At 33.1% G+C, this 15,562-nt stretch overlaps 2 protein-coding genes across 3 annotated transcripts; one reads left to right on the forward strand and one right to left on the reverse strand.

The window, feature by feature from the left end:
* The first annotated feature begins 1,337 nt into the window (after window positions 1-1,337).
* LOC106764932 (fructose-bisphosphate aldolase, cytoplasmic isozyme) lies at window positions 1,338-3,888 on the forward strand. The gene is made up of 3 exons (XM_014649375.2): window positions 1,338-1,522; window positions 1,988-2,215; window positions 2,719-3,888. Exons 1-3 carry the CDS (start codon window positions 1,495-1,497, stop codon window positions 3,537-3,539), a joined length of 1,077 nt encoding a protein of 358 aa, XP_014504861.1. The 5' UTR covers window positions 1,338-1,494; the 3' UTR covers window positions 3,540-3,888.
* Window positions 3,889-8,096: 4,208 nt separating this feature from the next.
* On the reverse strand, window positions 8,097-11,913 carry LOC106765164 (protein NTM1-like 9). 2 transcript variants are annotated; one of them, XM_014649688.2, is made up of 6 exons: window positions 11,406-11,913; window positions 10,740-11,017; window positions 9,747-10,052; window positions 9,355-9,630; window positions 8,802-9,173; window positions 8,097-8,718 (listed from the first exon to the last, which is right to left on the reverse strand). In XM_014649688.2, exons 1-6 carry the CDS (start codon window positions 11,605-11,607, stop codon window positions 8,434-8,436), a joined length of 1,719 nt encoding a protein of 572 aa, XP_014505174.1. In that variant the 5' UTR covers window positions 11,608-11,913; the 3' UTR covers window positions 8,097-8,433. The 2 variants fall into 2 exon arrangements, with proteins under 2 accessions (XP_014505174.1, XP_014505173.1); XM_014649687.2 differs by having other exon boundaries at window positions 9,355-9,633; window positions 11,406-11,907.
* Window positions 11,914-15,562: the final 3,649 nt, after the last annotated feature.

Genomic DNA, 15,562 nt, shown 5'->3' on the forward strand with positions numbered 1-15,562 from the left:
ACGCGTGTTAACAAACCCCATATATATATATATATATATATATATATATATATATATATATATATATATATATATATGAAATAGGCTTCAAACAACCAATCTTGGTTTGATTTTCAATTTGAATTTGGTTTATGAATTCATAAATTATTTATGTACTATGGTCAACAATTTGTAGAAAAATTACAAAAGCATACATGAAAACGATGCATGGATACCCTTATAAACCACTACATATCACTAGAAATGGTTAACTACAATTGCAAAATAATGCACAAAATAGAAAGCATGCAGTTTTGATTAGAATAGTTTCTTCAAAAAGAATTTTTTTTTGAAAAGTACTTTATGAAATAATACACAAAATAGAACCAAGCTTATGTTGTATATGAGTTGGCTTTGTCTTCACATTTATTATATCGAACTTGTCTCTTGCCGAACTTGCTACTTGTCTCTTGTCGAACTTGCATATTTGTTGATCTTGTCTCCTGCCAAGCTTGTTGCTTGTTCACTAAAAGATATTCTACACCATCTCCTTAAATTTGCTTCATGAGGTTGTCTCTTTCTGTCTCAAAGTTTTTTCCTCGAGTTTACTAACTTATATTATATCAAGTTTGTGTTAATATTTATCCTATTGAACTTATATCCATGGTTAGCATTTAGGTCAAAGTAAAAAACTTAACTGAATAACGAGATGTTAGTTGTTGGGTTGGTAAGATAACAAAATCTCAATAAAAATAAACAAAATATTTTGTTTACATTTCTTACTCTCGTACCCACATTATATAAAGTGACATTATGCATAATAAAAGAACCCAAGTTTTTTCTTCTTTTAATTAATGCTTTGACTTTTTGTTAGTTTTTTGGCTTCACTTTTAAAAAGTTTTTTATGGCTAATTGTATTACTTATAGATTTAATAATTTTAAAATACTTTTTTTAGTTAAAAGGAATATATTTTGATTCCGTACTAAAAGTCATTTAGAATATTCTAGAACAAAAATATTACTAATTATTAAATAAAATAAATGGTCAAGATTTGGTTATATTTTGAAAATGAAAATAATGATATTTAAGACAAAAGAAAAGGAAAAACTTTATTGTAAAGAAGGCAGACTTTGCATGACTCTGCAGATTTCACATAGTTGGTGTACTTCAAATTAGGATTGGACAGGTGGGCTTGCATTGATGAGCTGCACACGGCGTTGGGCCCAATCAATGTGGGCTGGTCAGTCCACAGAAAACAAAACCGCCATTCAATTTTGGTATCCTTGATTCCAACGGCAGTCCACAGAGACAAAACACACACTCACCAACTTCGCGTGTGCGCTTCCTAAGACCCTAGTCTCTTTTGCTATTGTCGTCTCCTCAACGCAACATCATTATCACCATCACTATTTAAACCCCTCTTAACCCTTTTCCTCGTGTTCACTTCTTCCCCAATCTCTCACCTACCTTGCTATCTCCGTTCAACTACCTCATCGTCTTCTTCCTCCTCGATCATGTCTCACTTCAAGGGCAAGTACCATGGTACTTCTCTTCCTCTATCTCTCACTCTCTTTTACTTCGATCTATTCTCATATCAGTCGTTTGTGTCTAGATCTAACTGTTTCATATGTTTATCGATTGATCCGTTTATTTTATGCATTTGTTTCGATTAATTTGAACTTGTTTGCGTGGATTTAGATCTGAGAGATTCAGATCTGGTTTTTCATTTGAATTTTTATCGAAAGTTCGTGTGTGACTGTTTATATATGTACTCTTTCGAGGGATTTTGTTGTGGTTTATGAATTATGCGTCGTTGTTGATGGTCTAAGGTTTCTTTGTCTTGCCTGCTGTTTTTACTGCACATCTTTGTTCAAACGATGAAGTTCAACTTGTTTCCTGTTTATTTTGTTCATGTTTTGGATTTGTCTATGGTCGATGCTGTTTTGTTCTTGTGAAGTTTGGAAATGATATCTGTGTGGTTCTGTTGATTGATGATTTTGTTTGCAGATGAGCTTATTGCAAATGCTGCCTACATTGGCACTCCTGGAAAGGGTATTCTTGCTGCTGATGAGTCGACAGGTACGATTGGTAAGCGTTTGGCCAGCATCAATGTAGAGAACGTTGAGTCCAACAGGCGTGCTCTTAGGGAGCTTCTTTTCACTGCTCCTGGTGCTCTTCAATACCTCAGTGGAGTCATCCTCTTTGAGGAAACCCTCTACCAGAGCACAGCTTCAGGTACTCGATTTTCAAGGATCTTAATTTGTTTAGTTTGTGATGAAAATTGCATCATTGAGTTTCAAGATAAACTGTGTTACGTCAATCAATGTTCTAAATTGTGGTCAATTTTGTGGTGTCATTGACTTTGCAGAAAATTGTGGTCAAGTGTGGTCGACGCAGCCACAATTATTCCACCGTTTTTGTTGGGAACTTGTTTTATAAGTGCAAAGTTAGAAACAATTCAATATGTGCTTTTTGTTATTCATGTGATTATGTAAATCTTTATTGTCTTATTGAGAAATTCTATTTTTTGTTGGAGACTGAACTTTAAACACCTAAGGAATTGCATTAAGTTTTGTTCTATTTCGAAACCTTTAATTCATGATTTTTTTTTTCATTTTCCCTTTTTGGTTAGCCAATATGCTTTTTTAACTGGTGGAATCGTCTTCATTTGAATGAAGATGGATCATAGTGTCATATATGTTACACTACTAACCTTGTTGTAAATGGATTTTATATAGGCAAGCCCTTTGTTCAGTTGTTGACGGAGGCTGGTGTGCTTCCTGGTATCAAGGTTGACAAGGGCACCGTTGAGCTTGCCGGGACCGATGGGGAAACCACCACTCAGGGTCTGGATGGCCTTGGTCAGCGTTGTGCCAAATACTATGAAGCAGGTGCACGATTTGCCAAATGGCGTGCCGTGCTAAAGATTGGTCCCAACGAGCCATCAGAGCTCTCCATCCACGAGAATGCCTATGGCTTGGCCAGATATGCTGTCATATGCCAGGAAAATGGGTTGGTTCCCATTGTTGAACCCGAGATCCTTGTTGATGGGCCTCATGACATTCACAAGTGTGCCGCTGTCACCGAGCGTGTCCTTGCAGCATGCTACAAGGCTTTGAATGATCACCATGTTCTTCTTGAGGGAACTCTATTGAAGCCAAACATGGTGACACCTGGATCTAAATCTGCAAAGGTTGCTCCTGAAGTGGTTGCTGAACACACTGTTAGAGCCCTGCAGCGAACTGTACCTGCTGCAGTTCCTGCTGTAGTTTTCTTGTCTGGTGGACAGAGCGAGGAGGAGGCAACCCTCAACCTGAATGCCATCAACCAGATTAAGGGGAAGAAGCCATGGACACTCTCTTTCTCTTTTGGAAGGGCACTTCAACAGAGTACCCTTAAGGCATGGGGTGGAAAAGAAGAGAATGTGAAGAAGGCTCAAGAAGCCTTATTGATAAGAGCCAAGGCTAACTCAGAGGCAACTCTTGGAACCTACAAGGGTGATTCAAAGCTTGCTGAGGGCGCCGCAGAGAGCCTCCATGTTGATAACTACAAGTACTGAGAAAAGTTCGAGACTAGTGCGGGTAGGAATCGGGTGACAACCGAATTTCTTGCTAATGAGTATTGTGGTTTGACTCCTCCCTGAATAATCGTTTGAAATTTTGCTTTTTTGTTTTAGTGTTCTGCAATATCATTTTAGTTTCAGTGTATTGGTGGAGGGGATTTTATTTTGTTTTCTTGGAAGGACACCACCTTTCTAAACGAAGCTTTGTGTTTATTTACAATTCTCCCGCTGTTTTGTTTTCGTTCTGCATAATCATGAGATCGATAAATGGAAGGGTATGTGATATTCACCTTCCTACCTTTTTAATTCATCAATATTTTGTGAATATATTCACATAATGATTACATATGTTGACTTTGTTATTTGAAAATTCTTTAATCTCCTTGTTTTTTGTCAAAAATGTTCTGTGTGACGCCAAGATTCAATAAATATCTATATTATGGGTTGCTTTTATTTCTTTGAATGATCAACACATGTCACGTAAAGATAAAATCATCTTCGAAATATATGTGGCTTTTCCTCCTTAATTTATAGACATTTTAAATTATCTTCTTTCTAATGCAACAGTCAATTGATGAAATACTCTAGAATCACCCTATTATTGTCCTTTTATTCAGATTAATTATTGTATTAATTTATTAATACAATTATAAAATGAAAAGATTGAACATGTTTTAAAATATTATCACTCATAAAATTAGTGCTGAATAAAAAATCTCATAAAATTAGTTTGTATGAATGAGCATTGAAAGAGTTGATTTCAAAAAGTTTATTTTTACCAAATTGATTCGAGGAAACATGATTTATATTTAAATGTTTCTATTAAAATAGTGAACACAAATTAATGGCAATATATACAAACTTTAAGCTTGAAACTTAGAATTTATTTCTGTAACAATTTATTTGAAATTACATTAAATAATATTTCAAAATCACTTCAAATAATCTAATTGAAAATCAAACTTATAATGTAAATACACCTCAAAAAAGGGACACATGACAGCAGTCAATGGGGGAGGAGTTACTTAAAATTGAAATAAAACAAATTTATAATATAAAAACTTTGAACTCAAAGTTATCCCATTATCTAAGGAATACTTTGTGTCTCTTCAAAGTCCTTTTTTTTCCCTATCGGCCTTCTTTCTTTAATATCCTTTCACTAAACCATTATATTTGTTATTAGGTGTTGTCTAAGCATTTTCGACGTAGAGAGCTCCATTTCAACCGATTGCTTTCTTCATTTCGGCCGGTAAGTCGTTTTTCCCTCTCTTCTTTATTGTTTGGAACCTAGGGCATGTTGTCCTACTGATTGCATGTGCTTAGTGTATCCTTCTTTCCACTTCATCTGCCCATTCTAGCTCTAAGAGCTATTTTCATCACCATTTTTATGGTTTGTACAGTTTGGTTGTGCCCTTGCTATGAGAGGTACTGTGAGGAAGCGATACTGTGAGCAGGGCAGTTCAACTAACAGGTAAGGAGAGCTGATTATATGTTTTAAATCATTTGTTTAATATGTATGTGTGTTGATATCTGAAATAACATGTTTTTGGGTTTAAATGTTAGATTGTTGTGCTTAAGTGACATGTACTATAGTATTGAAATGGTGCATGTTGAAATGGGATGCTTGTAATCTGTCTCTGATGAATTTGATTTGTTGGATTGGTTCGTGATTGAAGTAGTTGCATATGTAGATTCTGTTAAAGTCAATTCTAGTTGGAAAACCAAGTGTTGGGGGCAACATTTTAGGTTATGTTAGAGGAAGTAAGGTAGTGGTTTTGCGCATTTAGGTCTAGAGCACAATAGGACAGTTTGGATAGTTTAGGTAAGTATATTATGACTTGTTAGGCACATAAAACTTAACCAACACATATTAAAAATGGTAGAATTTGATTTGAGCCCTTAAGTTGTGGAAACTGGAAATTTAATGATGAACTTGGCAAGATATCACTTTAGAATCACCAAAGGAGTGTTTGAAATCAGTTAATCAAGTTTGATTAGGTCTATATCACGAAATAGGGGTCTTAGAAATTGGGGAAGGAGTCTAGAATTGGCAAAAGGGGTGTAAGTGGGCATAATCTGCAGAATTGGGCGTTCTGCAGATTATGCAGACTCACTATGAGAATTGTTTCGCATGGCGAGTCCATGCAGGGATGGTCTCTGTTTAGCCTCTCGTTATGTGACCTGGGTAATGCGATGCACTGTGCGAGAAGGGCAGAGTCTAGTTGTCTTGTTTGCCTTTTGTTATGCGTTTGATTAAGTGATTGTTATCTTGTTTGTGGAGTATGCTTTAATACTTATGACTTGATCTTTTAGAGTTTAAACATGTGGATTGATTTTAGTTCAAAGGTGTGTGATTTGAAAAAGAATGAAGTATGATTTCAAGGTTGCTTATAGTAGTTTCAAGTGTAGAATCTCTTGGTTAGATTCTTAGTGTTTAAAGTAAAAGTAGGAGCTTAGTCTTGGGGTCTTCCTGAAAACTCCAATGGTCTTTCTTCTCACGTAGAGAGGATTGAACCATGTGATGAGGAGTAGCAGGAGGTCTTAGTTTTGGAGGCTTCCAGTATGCCTTAAGGCCCGGAACAGGCTAACCGCGTGAGTGTGGTAGGGTGGGACCTAATGGCCAAAGTATTTTAAGCCACCACGAGTGCATGACCCGCCATAGCTCGACTATCATTCTAATGTCCAAACGAGTAAAGTCTAGATTCCAACATGTTAGGATGTATGTTTTAACCTGTTTTGAATGAAGTTTACTTTTAAATACTAAATGCTGACTTGTATGCTTTTTATATAATTAGCTCACCCTTACTTTGTGTTTGTGCCTTATTTGTGTGTGTTTTCTTTTGCGACGATCATCCACTTGGATGTGAACAAAAGTAGATGAGGTCCTTTTGGAGCATGCCTTAGAAGGAGATGACGATGATGCTTAGTTTCCTTAGGACCTCTCAATTAATCTAGTTTCATTTTGAAATATTTTATTATATTCAAGTTTTAATTTCTAGCCTTTTGTAGGATGACAATCTTATTACTCTAAGTACTTATATTAACTGTTTTCCGGTATTATATTTGATAATGTCTTTTTATATATTAGATTTAAAGTTTAAAGTTTAGGATTTATAAGATGTTGGAGTTAAAATTTAAAGTTTAGGAATTAGGGTAAGTTGGATTTACAATAATTCTGAAATAATTACTGATCACTTTTATTAGTAGGAAATATACATTAGGTGTAATGATTACGTGAATTTTTAATATGGAATTGGAAAATGAAAAACAAAAAAGGTGTAATGAGTGAATTTTTAGTAATATTGCTGTAAATTAATGTATTAGATACATAATTACGTGAAAAAAAATATATTAGATACACAATTACGTGAAAAATAAATATTTGAATATTTTTTTAAATTTAAAATAAATGAGTTATGAGATTTTTTTTACTTAGATTGTTGACTTCAAGATTTTCAATTTAAAGGAATGAAAGTGAAATAATTAACAAGATACCTTTTAAGTAAAATTGTAAAGTTCTTGCAACAACTAATTTGAGAGTAAAATATTTGTGTTCTTGTTCTACCAAGGATTTGATTTTAACAAATAATCATATAAAGATAAGCTTGTTTATCTTTAATTGAATTTAAATTCTGATCAAACTAATTAGTTGCATAAATCATATTATAATATAAATGTTTGGTTTAAATCTCATTTTGGTCCCTAAGTTATAAGTGGATGTTCAGTTTAGTCTCTTTTTTAAAAATGTAAATTTTGGTCCCTAAGTTATAAAAAATGTATCAAATGAGTCCTTTTTTGACTTGAAATACTGTTTTTGGTTGTTTCTTAACAACTGTTACATCTTTAGATTGCTTTGATTTGTTTCTTAATAATAACAGGGTTTAATAGGTTCGGAGGTCCTTATATTTGGAGGTTTGTTTCAATTAGGTCCTTCAATTTTTGAAGTTATCAATTAGGTCCCTAATTTTGTGAATTTGAATCAATAAAAGTCTTTCTGTTAAATGCAGTTAACACCGTGAAGTTTTTGAACATGTGGCACGTTGACGCTTCCAGGTGGCATCGTTTCAAGTGCATAGGTGGATTATAAAAGGATCAATTTAGGGATTTCACCTTCAAATTGACAAAATTAGGGACCTAATTGATCACTTTCAAAATTAGAGGACTCAATTGAAACAAACCCAAATATAGGGACCTCCGAACCTATTAAACCTAATAACAGCACTTTAGATTGCTCTTTGTACTTTGACCATGAACATCAAAAAATGATTCATTTAATACATTTTTTATAACTTAGGAACCAAAAGTTTACATTTTTAAAAGCAAAAACTAAACTGAACATCCGCTCATAACTTAGGGACCAAAAAGAGGTTTAAACCTAAATGTTTTTAGATATTTGTACAAATGATATAGCCATAGAAAATACAACATTTAAATTTTAACCAAAATTTAAACATAATTATAAATAATTTATATTTTTTTAAATTACATTTAAATGATATATCTTTAACACTTAATTTATGGATTAAAATGGTGGGTAGTTTAAGAAAAACTGACTCAGAACCCTCCTCCCGAAGTTAACATTGCAAAAAAGAGATACAAGAAAACCTCATGGCGTGCTATTACTACTAACAAAACCAAGTGAGAAAACTAACCTTAACCTCAACAAAAATGGAAGCAGTTAAACTGTGAATCTAACTGCAGCAACATGTGTCTATCAAACCAGACAGCTATGTTACCATACTCTGCAATGACTACTTCATTACATACATATTTTACATTCTTATCAACAAGTCTCTGAAAAGTCAATCCTACAGACCTCCTTAACTGGCCAAAAAAGCGATGGAGGCAAATTCCGCACAAAAGTAATGAAGAACTACTACTTGTAAGCTGTTTAAGATCTCACATACGCCCATATATTAACAATCACTGTTACTGAAACCAACACAGTTGCAGAAACTGCAAGAACATAAGACCACATCCCACGGTTAGACAAAACCTTTGAAGTGTGATGGCCCCTTCTGCTCTCTTTTGAGATCAAGGATTCTGCAGTTGCAATATGCTGCCGAGTAATCTTTCTCAAGTCAGATGACTCGGGAGATTCCTTCTCGGCTTCATCGACATCGTTACAGCTGCCGGAACTATCATCGGTAGCATGGTTTTCCGAAGCATTCCACTCCTGAAAAAAGAGGAACACAAAAGTCTCAATACATGTAGTCATAACTAAGTTACATATAAAAGTTAAATGAAGAAACTGTTTACCCTAGAAATGGTGGTTTTTGAATTATGGTCTTCTGGGACTGAAGCACAACTTCCATCTTTCGGCGCCTTCTCGGAAGCAAACTGTCGGTCGACAAGTAATCGTATTCTCCTTGGTGCAATGCCTTGTGATTGTACCATTCCATTCATATTTGGCTGTTCGTTTCGTCCTGGACGAGTCCTTATTCTGATTCCAGTATCACCATTAACAAACGTATCAAAGTCTCTTAGTTGCCCACTATTCTTGATCGGATCATCTACCTGACCCATACAACCATCGTTTGAGAAAGCCATCTGAGGAGTGTTCTGAAATAATCCTACATTACTCTTCTGCTCAACTGCCTCCTTAGGATAACCATGTAATGCCTGCAGATTCTGCAGCAGCAAATAAAACTGACATTAGACAAGGGGAACGTTGCAAATCATGCTATATAAACTCAGTAGAGTGATATAACCAAACTTGTAATTTGATCGCATCTTATACAATAATGGGTTAGAGCTGCCATTGGGTGTTTAAGAACTAATACAAGTAATTTTGATTGCAGCTATTACTCACCGTCATATTGGTCATTTCCACATCTGAGTCACTGCCAGATCCATTGTCCCTGACATTGAGGAAGGATGAGCCTAGCTCTAGACTGCTAGTATCATAGGAGATGGCGTCCCAGTTAACCGAGTCAAAAAAGTCGGACATATTGTTATTTGTACCATACTGAAGTTCTGATTGATAGTAAATTTCCGGTGGGAAATGAGCATGGACTGGGGAGAATAATTTGTCATCTAATTGCTGGTTTGTTGGGTCATAAAAATCCTCAAAGTTAAATGGCTGATCCTGCTGCATATAGTTAGTAAACCAACAAATTCAATGTTTTGAAACAAAACTGGGGAGAGGGTGAAATCAAGGGAAAGGAAGAAACAATAGATGAAAACTATAGCAGCCAATCTAACCTCAGCAGCTGGTTTTACAATTTGATTTTGTGCAGCAGGAGCATCACATCCATCACTATGGGAGTCAACTGCAGTTATAATGTTGGATATTGCTTCCTCAGAGTTCTCATGGATAACTGTCAGCGGCTTTTCACCCTCAGTGATCTGTGAGGAAGATGCTGGATCCAGAGATGAATCAGATTGTATTTCATCTGGAGAGTGATTGGCAGTCATAGGGGTTGAAGCAGTCCGCTCCACATCCTCACCATTTGAACCTTCAAGACTCTCATCATGTTTCTTAAATAACCGACAAAGGACATATGGATTCTGTGATTAATCAAATCAACCGGATTAAAAAGTCAGCAACATATCTCATGGATACTGTTAGATAGACATAAATTGCAGAAGCTTTATGCTAAATAATATATACTGATCTGTAGGTACAACCTTATCAGGGTTACAACCACTTGGATCAGACATAACGAAAATGTGTAATAGTACATTTAAAGATGCAATATAAGAGAACAAGAAGATCGTTTAGAATCAAAATAACTAGGTGGAGAAGAAATTCAAAGAGAAACACACTAGGTAATATATATATATATATATATATATATAAAATTAACTCAGTCAGCAAACAAAAACTTCTCACTACATTAAACCCTGAGAGTTTTACCACATAAGAAGGAAAAGCAGAGCCCCCTCAAACTTGAAAATTTTTGAAAGGAAAACGATACAAGACACAAACATTAAAAAAAAAAAAAATCAAACAATCGACTTTGCTTTAATCAATTGTTACAAACATGTAACCAACCCTTAACCCAGACGAAGAAGGAACGAAAATAAATCATCAAACATTGAGGGATAAAAGCCAGCTTTAGATCTTAAACACCTACTGAGGGAAAAAACAATAGAGCTATTAAAACTTATAAACAATTTAATGTCAAAACACCATTGTAACAAAGATGAAAAAGCAAAAATACCAAACAACAAAAGTAAGAGATAAGAGTAGACCTGTCCAGGATTGGTACCATCGAGCTCCTTCAGGGTAGGCCTGTACTCATGCATAACCCAATTGGTCCTCTTCCCCTTCGGTGCACGACCAGTATAGAAAACAAGAGTCTTCTTCATTCCGATCAAAGCAGAACCAGACTTAATCTTTCGATCCTTCCCTGTTGCTTTCCAATACCCATGGTTCGTAGCTCGGTTCAACCTGTGCCCATTGGGATACTTCCGATCCTGCGGACAGAAGAAGAACCACTCTGGATCCTTGTTCCGTACCACTGACAAATCTACATCAAACAAACCCCACCCCAACAAAACCCAACAAGCACGAACAATATAAGCAAATCAAACAGCATAGCCACTTTCCACATCAATGTTTACCATTAATTCCATATCCAACAATTCAAAACTACCTTTCTTCCTCAAAATAAGAACCAAACTTAAATACACTACCATAGAAATACCCTCCTCTAATCAACAAGATAAAATGCTGATTATGATTACAGAAAAACAAAAGCTGCACTTAATTTTAGTTCAAAAGAAGCATCATAAAAAAAAAAAAGAACTAACCCATCAACAGTACAAAAATATCAGTAAAGCAAAAAAACTAAAACTTTCCCAATTACACAAAAACACCAACTAAAATTTCCAGATAGAATAAGGAAAAGAAAATACCAGGCAAATCCCAAGGCTCCCATTTGCAGACATCAATCTCACGGATAACCCAGACATCGTCCCCGTTTCCGTTGATCTTGGAGCGCAGGTAGTAATCAATAAGCTCTTCATCGGTGGGACGGAAACGGAAGCCCAGCGGCAGCGTATTGAGAGACAGCACCGCCGTACGCGGCGGCGGGTAACACTCGACAACTGCACCCATGAGGGTGAAGCAAGTTTTGACAACACCGGGAAGGCAAAGAGAGAGAAAAAGAGGAGAAAGGAGAAAACTTGGAGATAAATAAGGTGAAAATGAAGTAGGAATCGTAGGGATTCTGGGGAATTTAGGAGCTTTTTTGAGTTTTCCGTCGTCGTCAAAGGTAAAGGAAGTTGCTCGGAAAGTGAAGGTGGATGATGGGTGAGTTATTTTTCTTACATATTATCGTGTGTGAATATAAATTCCTCGTATATGCGCTGAATACAACGTAGATGTCGAAGGCGTGAGGGTGGCGAGTGAGGGTAAAACCGGAAATGGGAGTTGGTGGGAAAAGAAGTACCGAACCAGATGACGACACGTGGAAGAGGCGTTTCAAGTAGTTGTCTTGGTGATTAAGGAAACGAGAGTTACTTAACAGCAGTAGTGTGAACAAGTGGAAGAGGCGTTTCAAGATTTTGGATTGAAGGACTTGTCGTAGCATCACAAAACGACAACGTCCACTAACACCCACGTCTTCTTTCTATTACCTTTTCACCTCTCTTCATTCAAGAAAAAAAAATATTATATTATAATTATTATCTTTATTTTTTATATTTTTTATGTTCTTTATGGTATAAACAATTTATTATAATAATCTAGATTTTTTTTTTTTGCTTTCTTTTTTTCTTTTAGAACAGCAGTTCCTTTTAGGATAGAGATTATCTTTGAACTATGTTCTTGTTACTTTCTGCTCCTGACAGAGCAGTGTATTGTATTGAAGATTTTGTTTTCATCGACAAGTTCGTTATTTTATGTATTATATATATAATGTTACTTTTACGGGTCTAAGGTGGATGGATGGCTCAATAAAGAGTAAAGCTATTTATGCTTTTCATTTCTTTTCTCTCTCTCTTTTTTTTTTCATTTTCAATAAATGTTCAGATTGATTCTCTTCGGATAGAAATAGTAACATATCTAATAATGAAAAACACTCAACTTGTTAGTATTAACTATTTCATTCAACTTTGAAATAAACTTCAAAGTATACAACATTTTAAACTGTGTAAATATGTCTAATATGTCTCTCCGTTCTAATGTGTGATTTTTTTAGTTTGAGTGGCATTATATTGCTAGAATAGCTGAAAACACATGCTAATGATTTTGTGTATTAAGATATTTATTACGATATTTTATTTAGAGTCATCAAAATGGATCACAACTCGCAAGTCAATCCGGTTCACACGAGTTCAGGTCGGGTTGTGTTTGAGAAACTTAAATTTTTTTTATACGGGTCAGATTTCAACCCGGCTCATACGGGTTGACCCGTGATGGGCCGGGTTGGTTCGCCAACCCACATACCTAATTTTATTTTTTTAATTTATTATTTTATTTATGAAATCCTAAAAAATAAAATACTCTCTTCACTCAGTGTATATCAAAAAAGTAATTACTGCTTTCACAAATCACTCTCACGAAACTTGCTCTCATTTACGGTGCTGTCACTCTCACTTCTTCACTGAAATTCTTCAAGGAACAATTTTTTGGATGTTTTTTGTGTTTGTTTTTGGATAACATTTGGATTATATTGTACTTTTTATTATTATTTTGAATTGTCTTCAGTTTAACATCATTTTTTGGGAGTGAAATTTGTTTAAATTTGAATTAACTTTTTTTTTATTTTTAAAAAATTGTAATTAGATGGGCTAGTGAGTCAACTTGTTTACCTACCAACCCATGGTGAGTCGAGCCGGGTTCGGATTTTTTTAGCTTTCTAACAAATGAGGCAGGTTGGGTTGACTCACTAAGTAACCAACCCGTTGTGGGCTAGGTCGGATCGAGTTGGATTATCCGTTTTGACAGCTCTAATTTTATTTATTGAATTAAAATTCAACCATTATAATAATTTTTATAACTTTTAATATATATATATATATATATATATATATATATATATATATATATATATTTCTAAGACCAAAATTTTAAAAACCAACATTAAGACTAACAATTATTGAAATAAATAGAAAGGTATTTCTTTGCATACTACTAATAAATTATCGATAATAATCTTTACTAAAATTTAACAATTTAATTAATAAAAATATTATTAAATTAGTGTTTAGAATATTATGCTATAATTAATCTTGTTTTCAGACTTAGGACAAAAATTAACAGTTTTAAAATATCTAAATTAAGCAAAATAATATGAGTGCTCACTATAAAACGTTATATATGTCATACTAGAAACGACTTTTATATATATATATATATATATATATATATATATATATATATATATATATATATATATATATATATATATATATATATATATATGAAAAGCACGAGATAACTTGCACATATAACATGTACAAATAATATTTTAATTAGTATTTTTTCTTAAGACAAAGACCTTATCCTATAATTTACCTTATCATAAATGTTGGAACATAGCTTTAATCACATGTACTAAATCCTACTAAAAAAACAGTAGAAAGAAATGAAGCAATAAAAGTGGAAGCTGTTCTACGATTATTTAGAAAAAAATGAAAATATTTTTAAAGTTGAATAAAATAATAAAATCATGTTGATTGAAGAATGAAATGTTAATATTATATATGTTAAAAGTTAAACTTTGAATAGTTGGCAAGAAACTAATATAAAATTTTATAAATAAAAAGTTGACAATCTTTAAAATAGGACTTCAATGTCTATGGGCAACAGGAATATACCACAGCTGGTGTTATAGCTTTATCAAGAATTTGACCCTCTAGATGAGTACGTGAAGAGATATTAGCTTTTTAGATAAAATTATATTTTTTAAAAATGTTGAAATACATTTGCTTAGAACAAATTCAAGTGATTTTTTAATTTAACCAGCTATGAGATTCAGAGTTAGTTTGCTAGTTTGGAAAATGGTTTCACACTATATGTTGTAAGAAAAGGTGTAAAAGAACCATAGGAAATGGGTAAGAATAAAAGCAGTTTCTTATAAATAAAGCTTGATTGTTTTATTATTAAAAATAAAATTTATAAAAATTAGTTAATTGAATGTTCGACCCAGATCAACTCTTTTCAAAATCTAAAAAGTGATTCAATCCAAATTTGATTAAATAAAATATGACATGAGTATCCTATGGTATGAGGGTCCAGTTTTAATAAAAATATTACTATAACATTTATATAAATAATAAATTTAGTCTCAATTTAAAAAATATAACATTACTTAATTTTTGAAAAAAATATATAATTAAATTAAATAAAAAAATATATAAAAATTTAATTGAATACCACATGACATGCCACAAATCTTACACGTAAACTTTTTTTTTAAAAAAAGTACTACAAACTAATATGTAACATGTTTCTAATACTTATGATAATAACTTAACTGAATAAGGTTTTAAAAGTTGGAATTCAATTAAAACAAAAACAAAAACAAAAATAAAAACTAACTTGAAAAGTTTTAACCAAAATTAGAATCAAAAGACTAATTAAACTTAAATGTAATTATGAACGTATGTAAAATGTCATTAAATATGATAGCTGACACTCATATAAAAATAATGAATTAAATAATATTATGCCAATTAACTTTAGTTGCTAATCATTTACCTGATTCACATAACCTATAATTTTGATTTACCTTTTTCTGGAAATACAACTCATTCTCACAAGGAGTATAGACTTAGTCTTATATGTTCTATTTTACTTCTTTATATCTCCTTCTCAATCATCTAATTTTATTTGCATATCAACAATCAACCTTTCCACATCACTTTAAACTTTCTATTTTCTTTTTCGATAATAACAAGAATTAATAATGTTAAAAAAATAATAATAAATTTGATTTCTATTAATAAAAACACTTGTAGTTATCGAATTTTCATTTACGATAGAAATGTTTTAAATTTTTTTATTTTATTTTTACTTTATTAATTATTTAATTTAATTTAAAGATTTAATATTTCTAATATATTTT

Source organism: Vigna radiata, chromosome 6 (assembly GCF_000741045.1).
Source record: "Vigna radiata var. radiata cultivar VC1973A chromosome 6, Vradiata_ver6, whole genome shotgun sequence".
NCBI classification, from domain to species: Eukaryota; Viridiplantae; Streptophyta; class Magnoliopsida; order Fabales; family Fabaceae; genus Vigna; species Vigna radiata.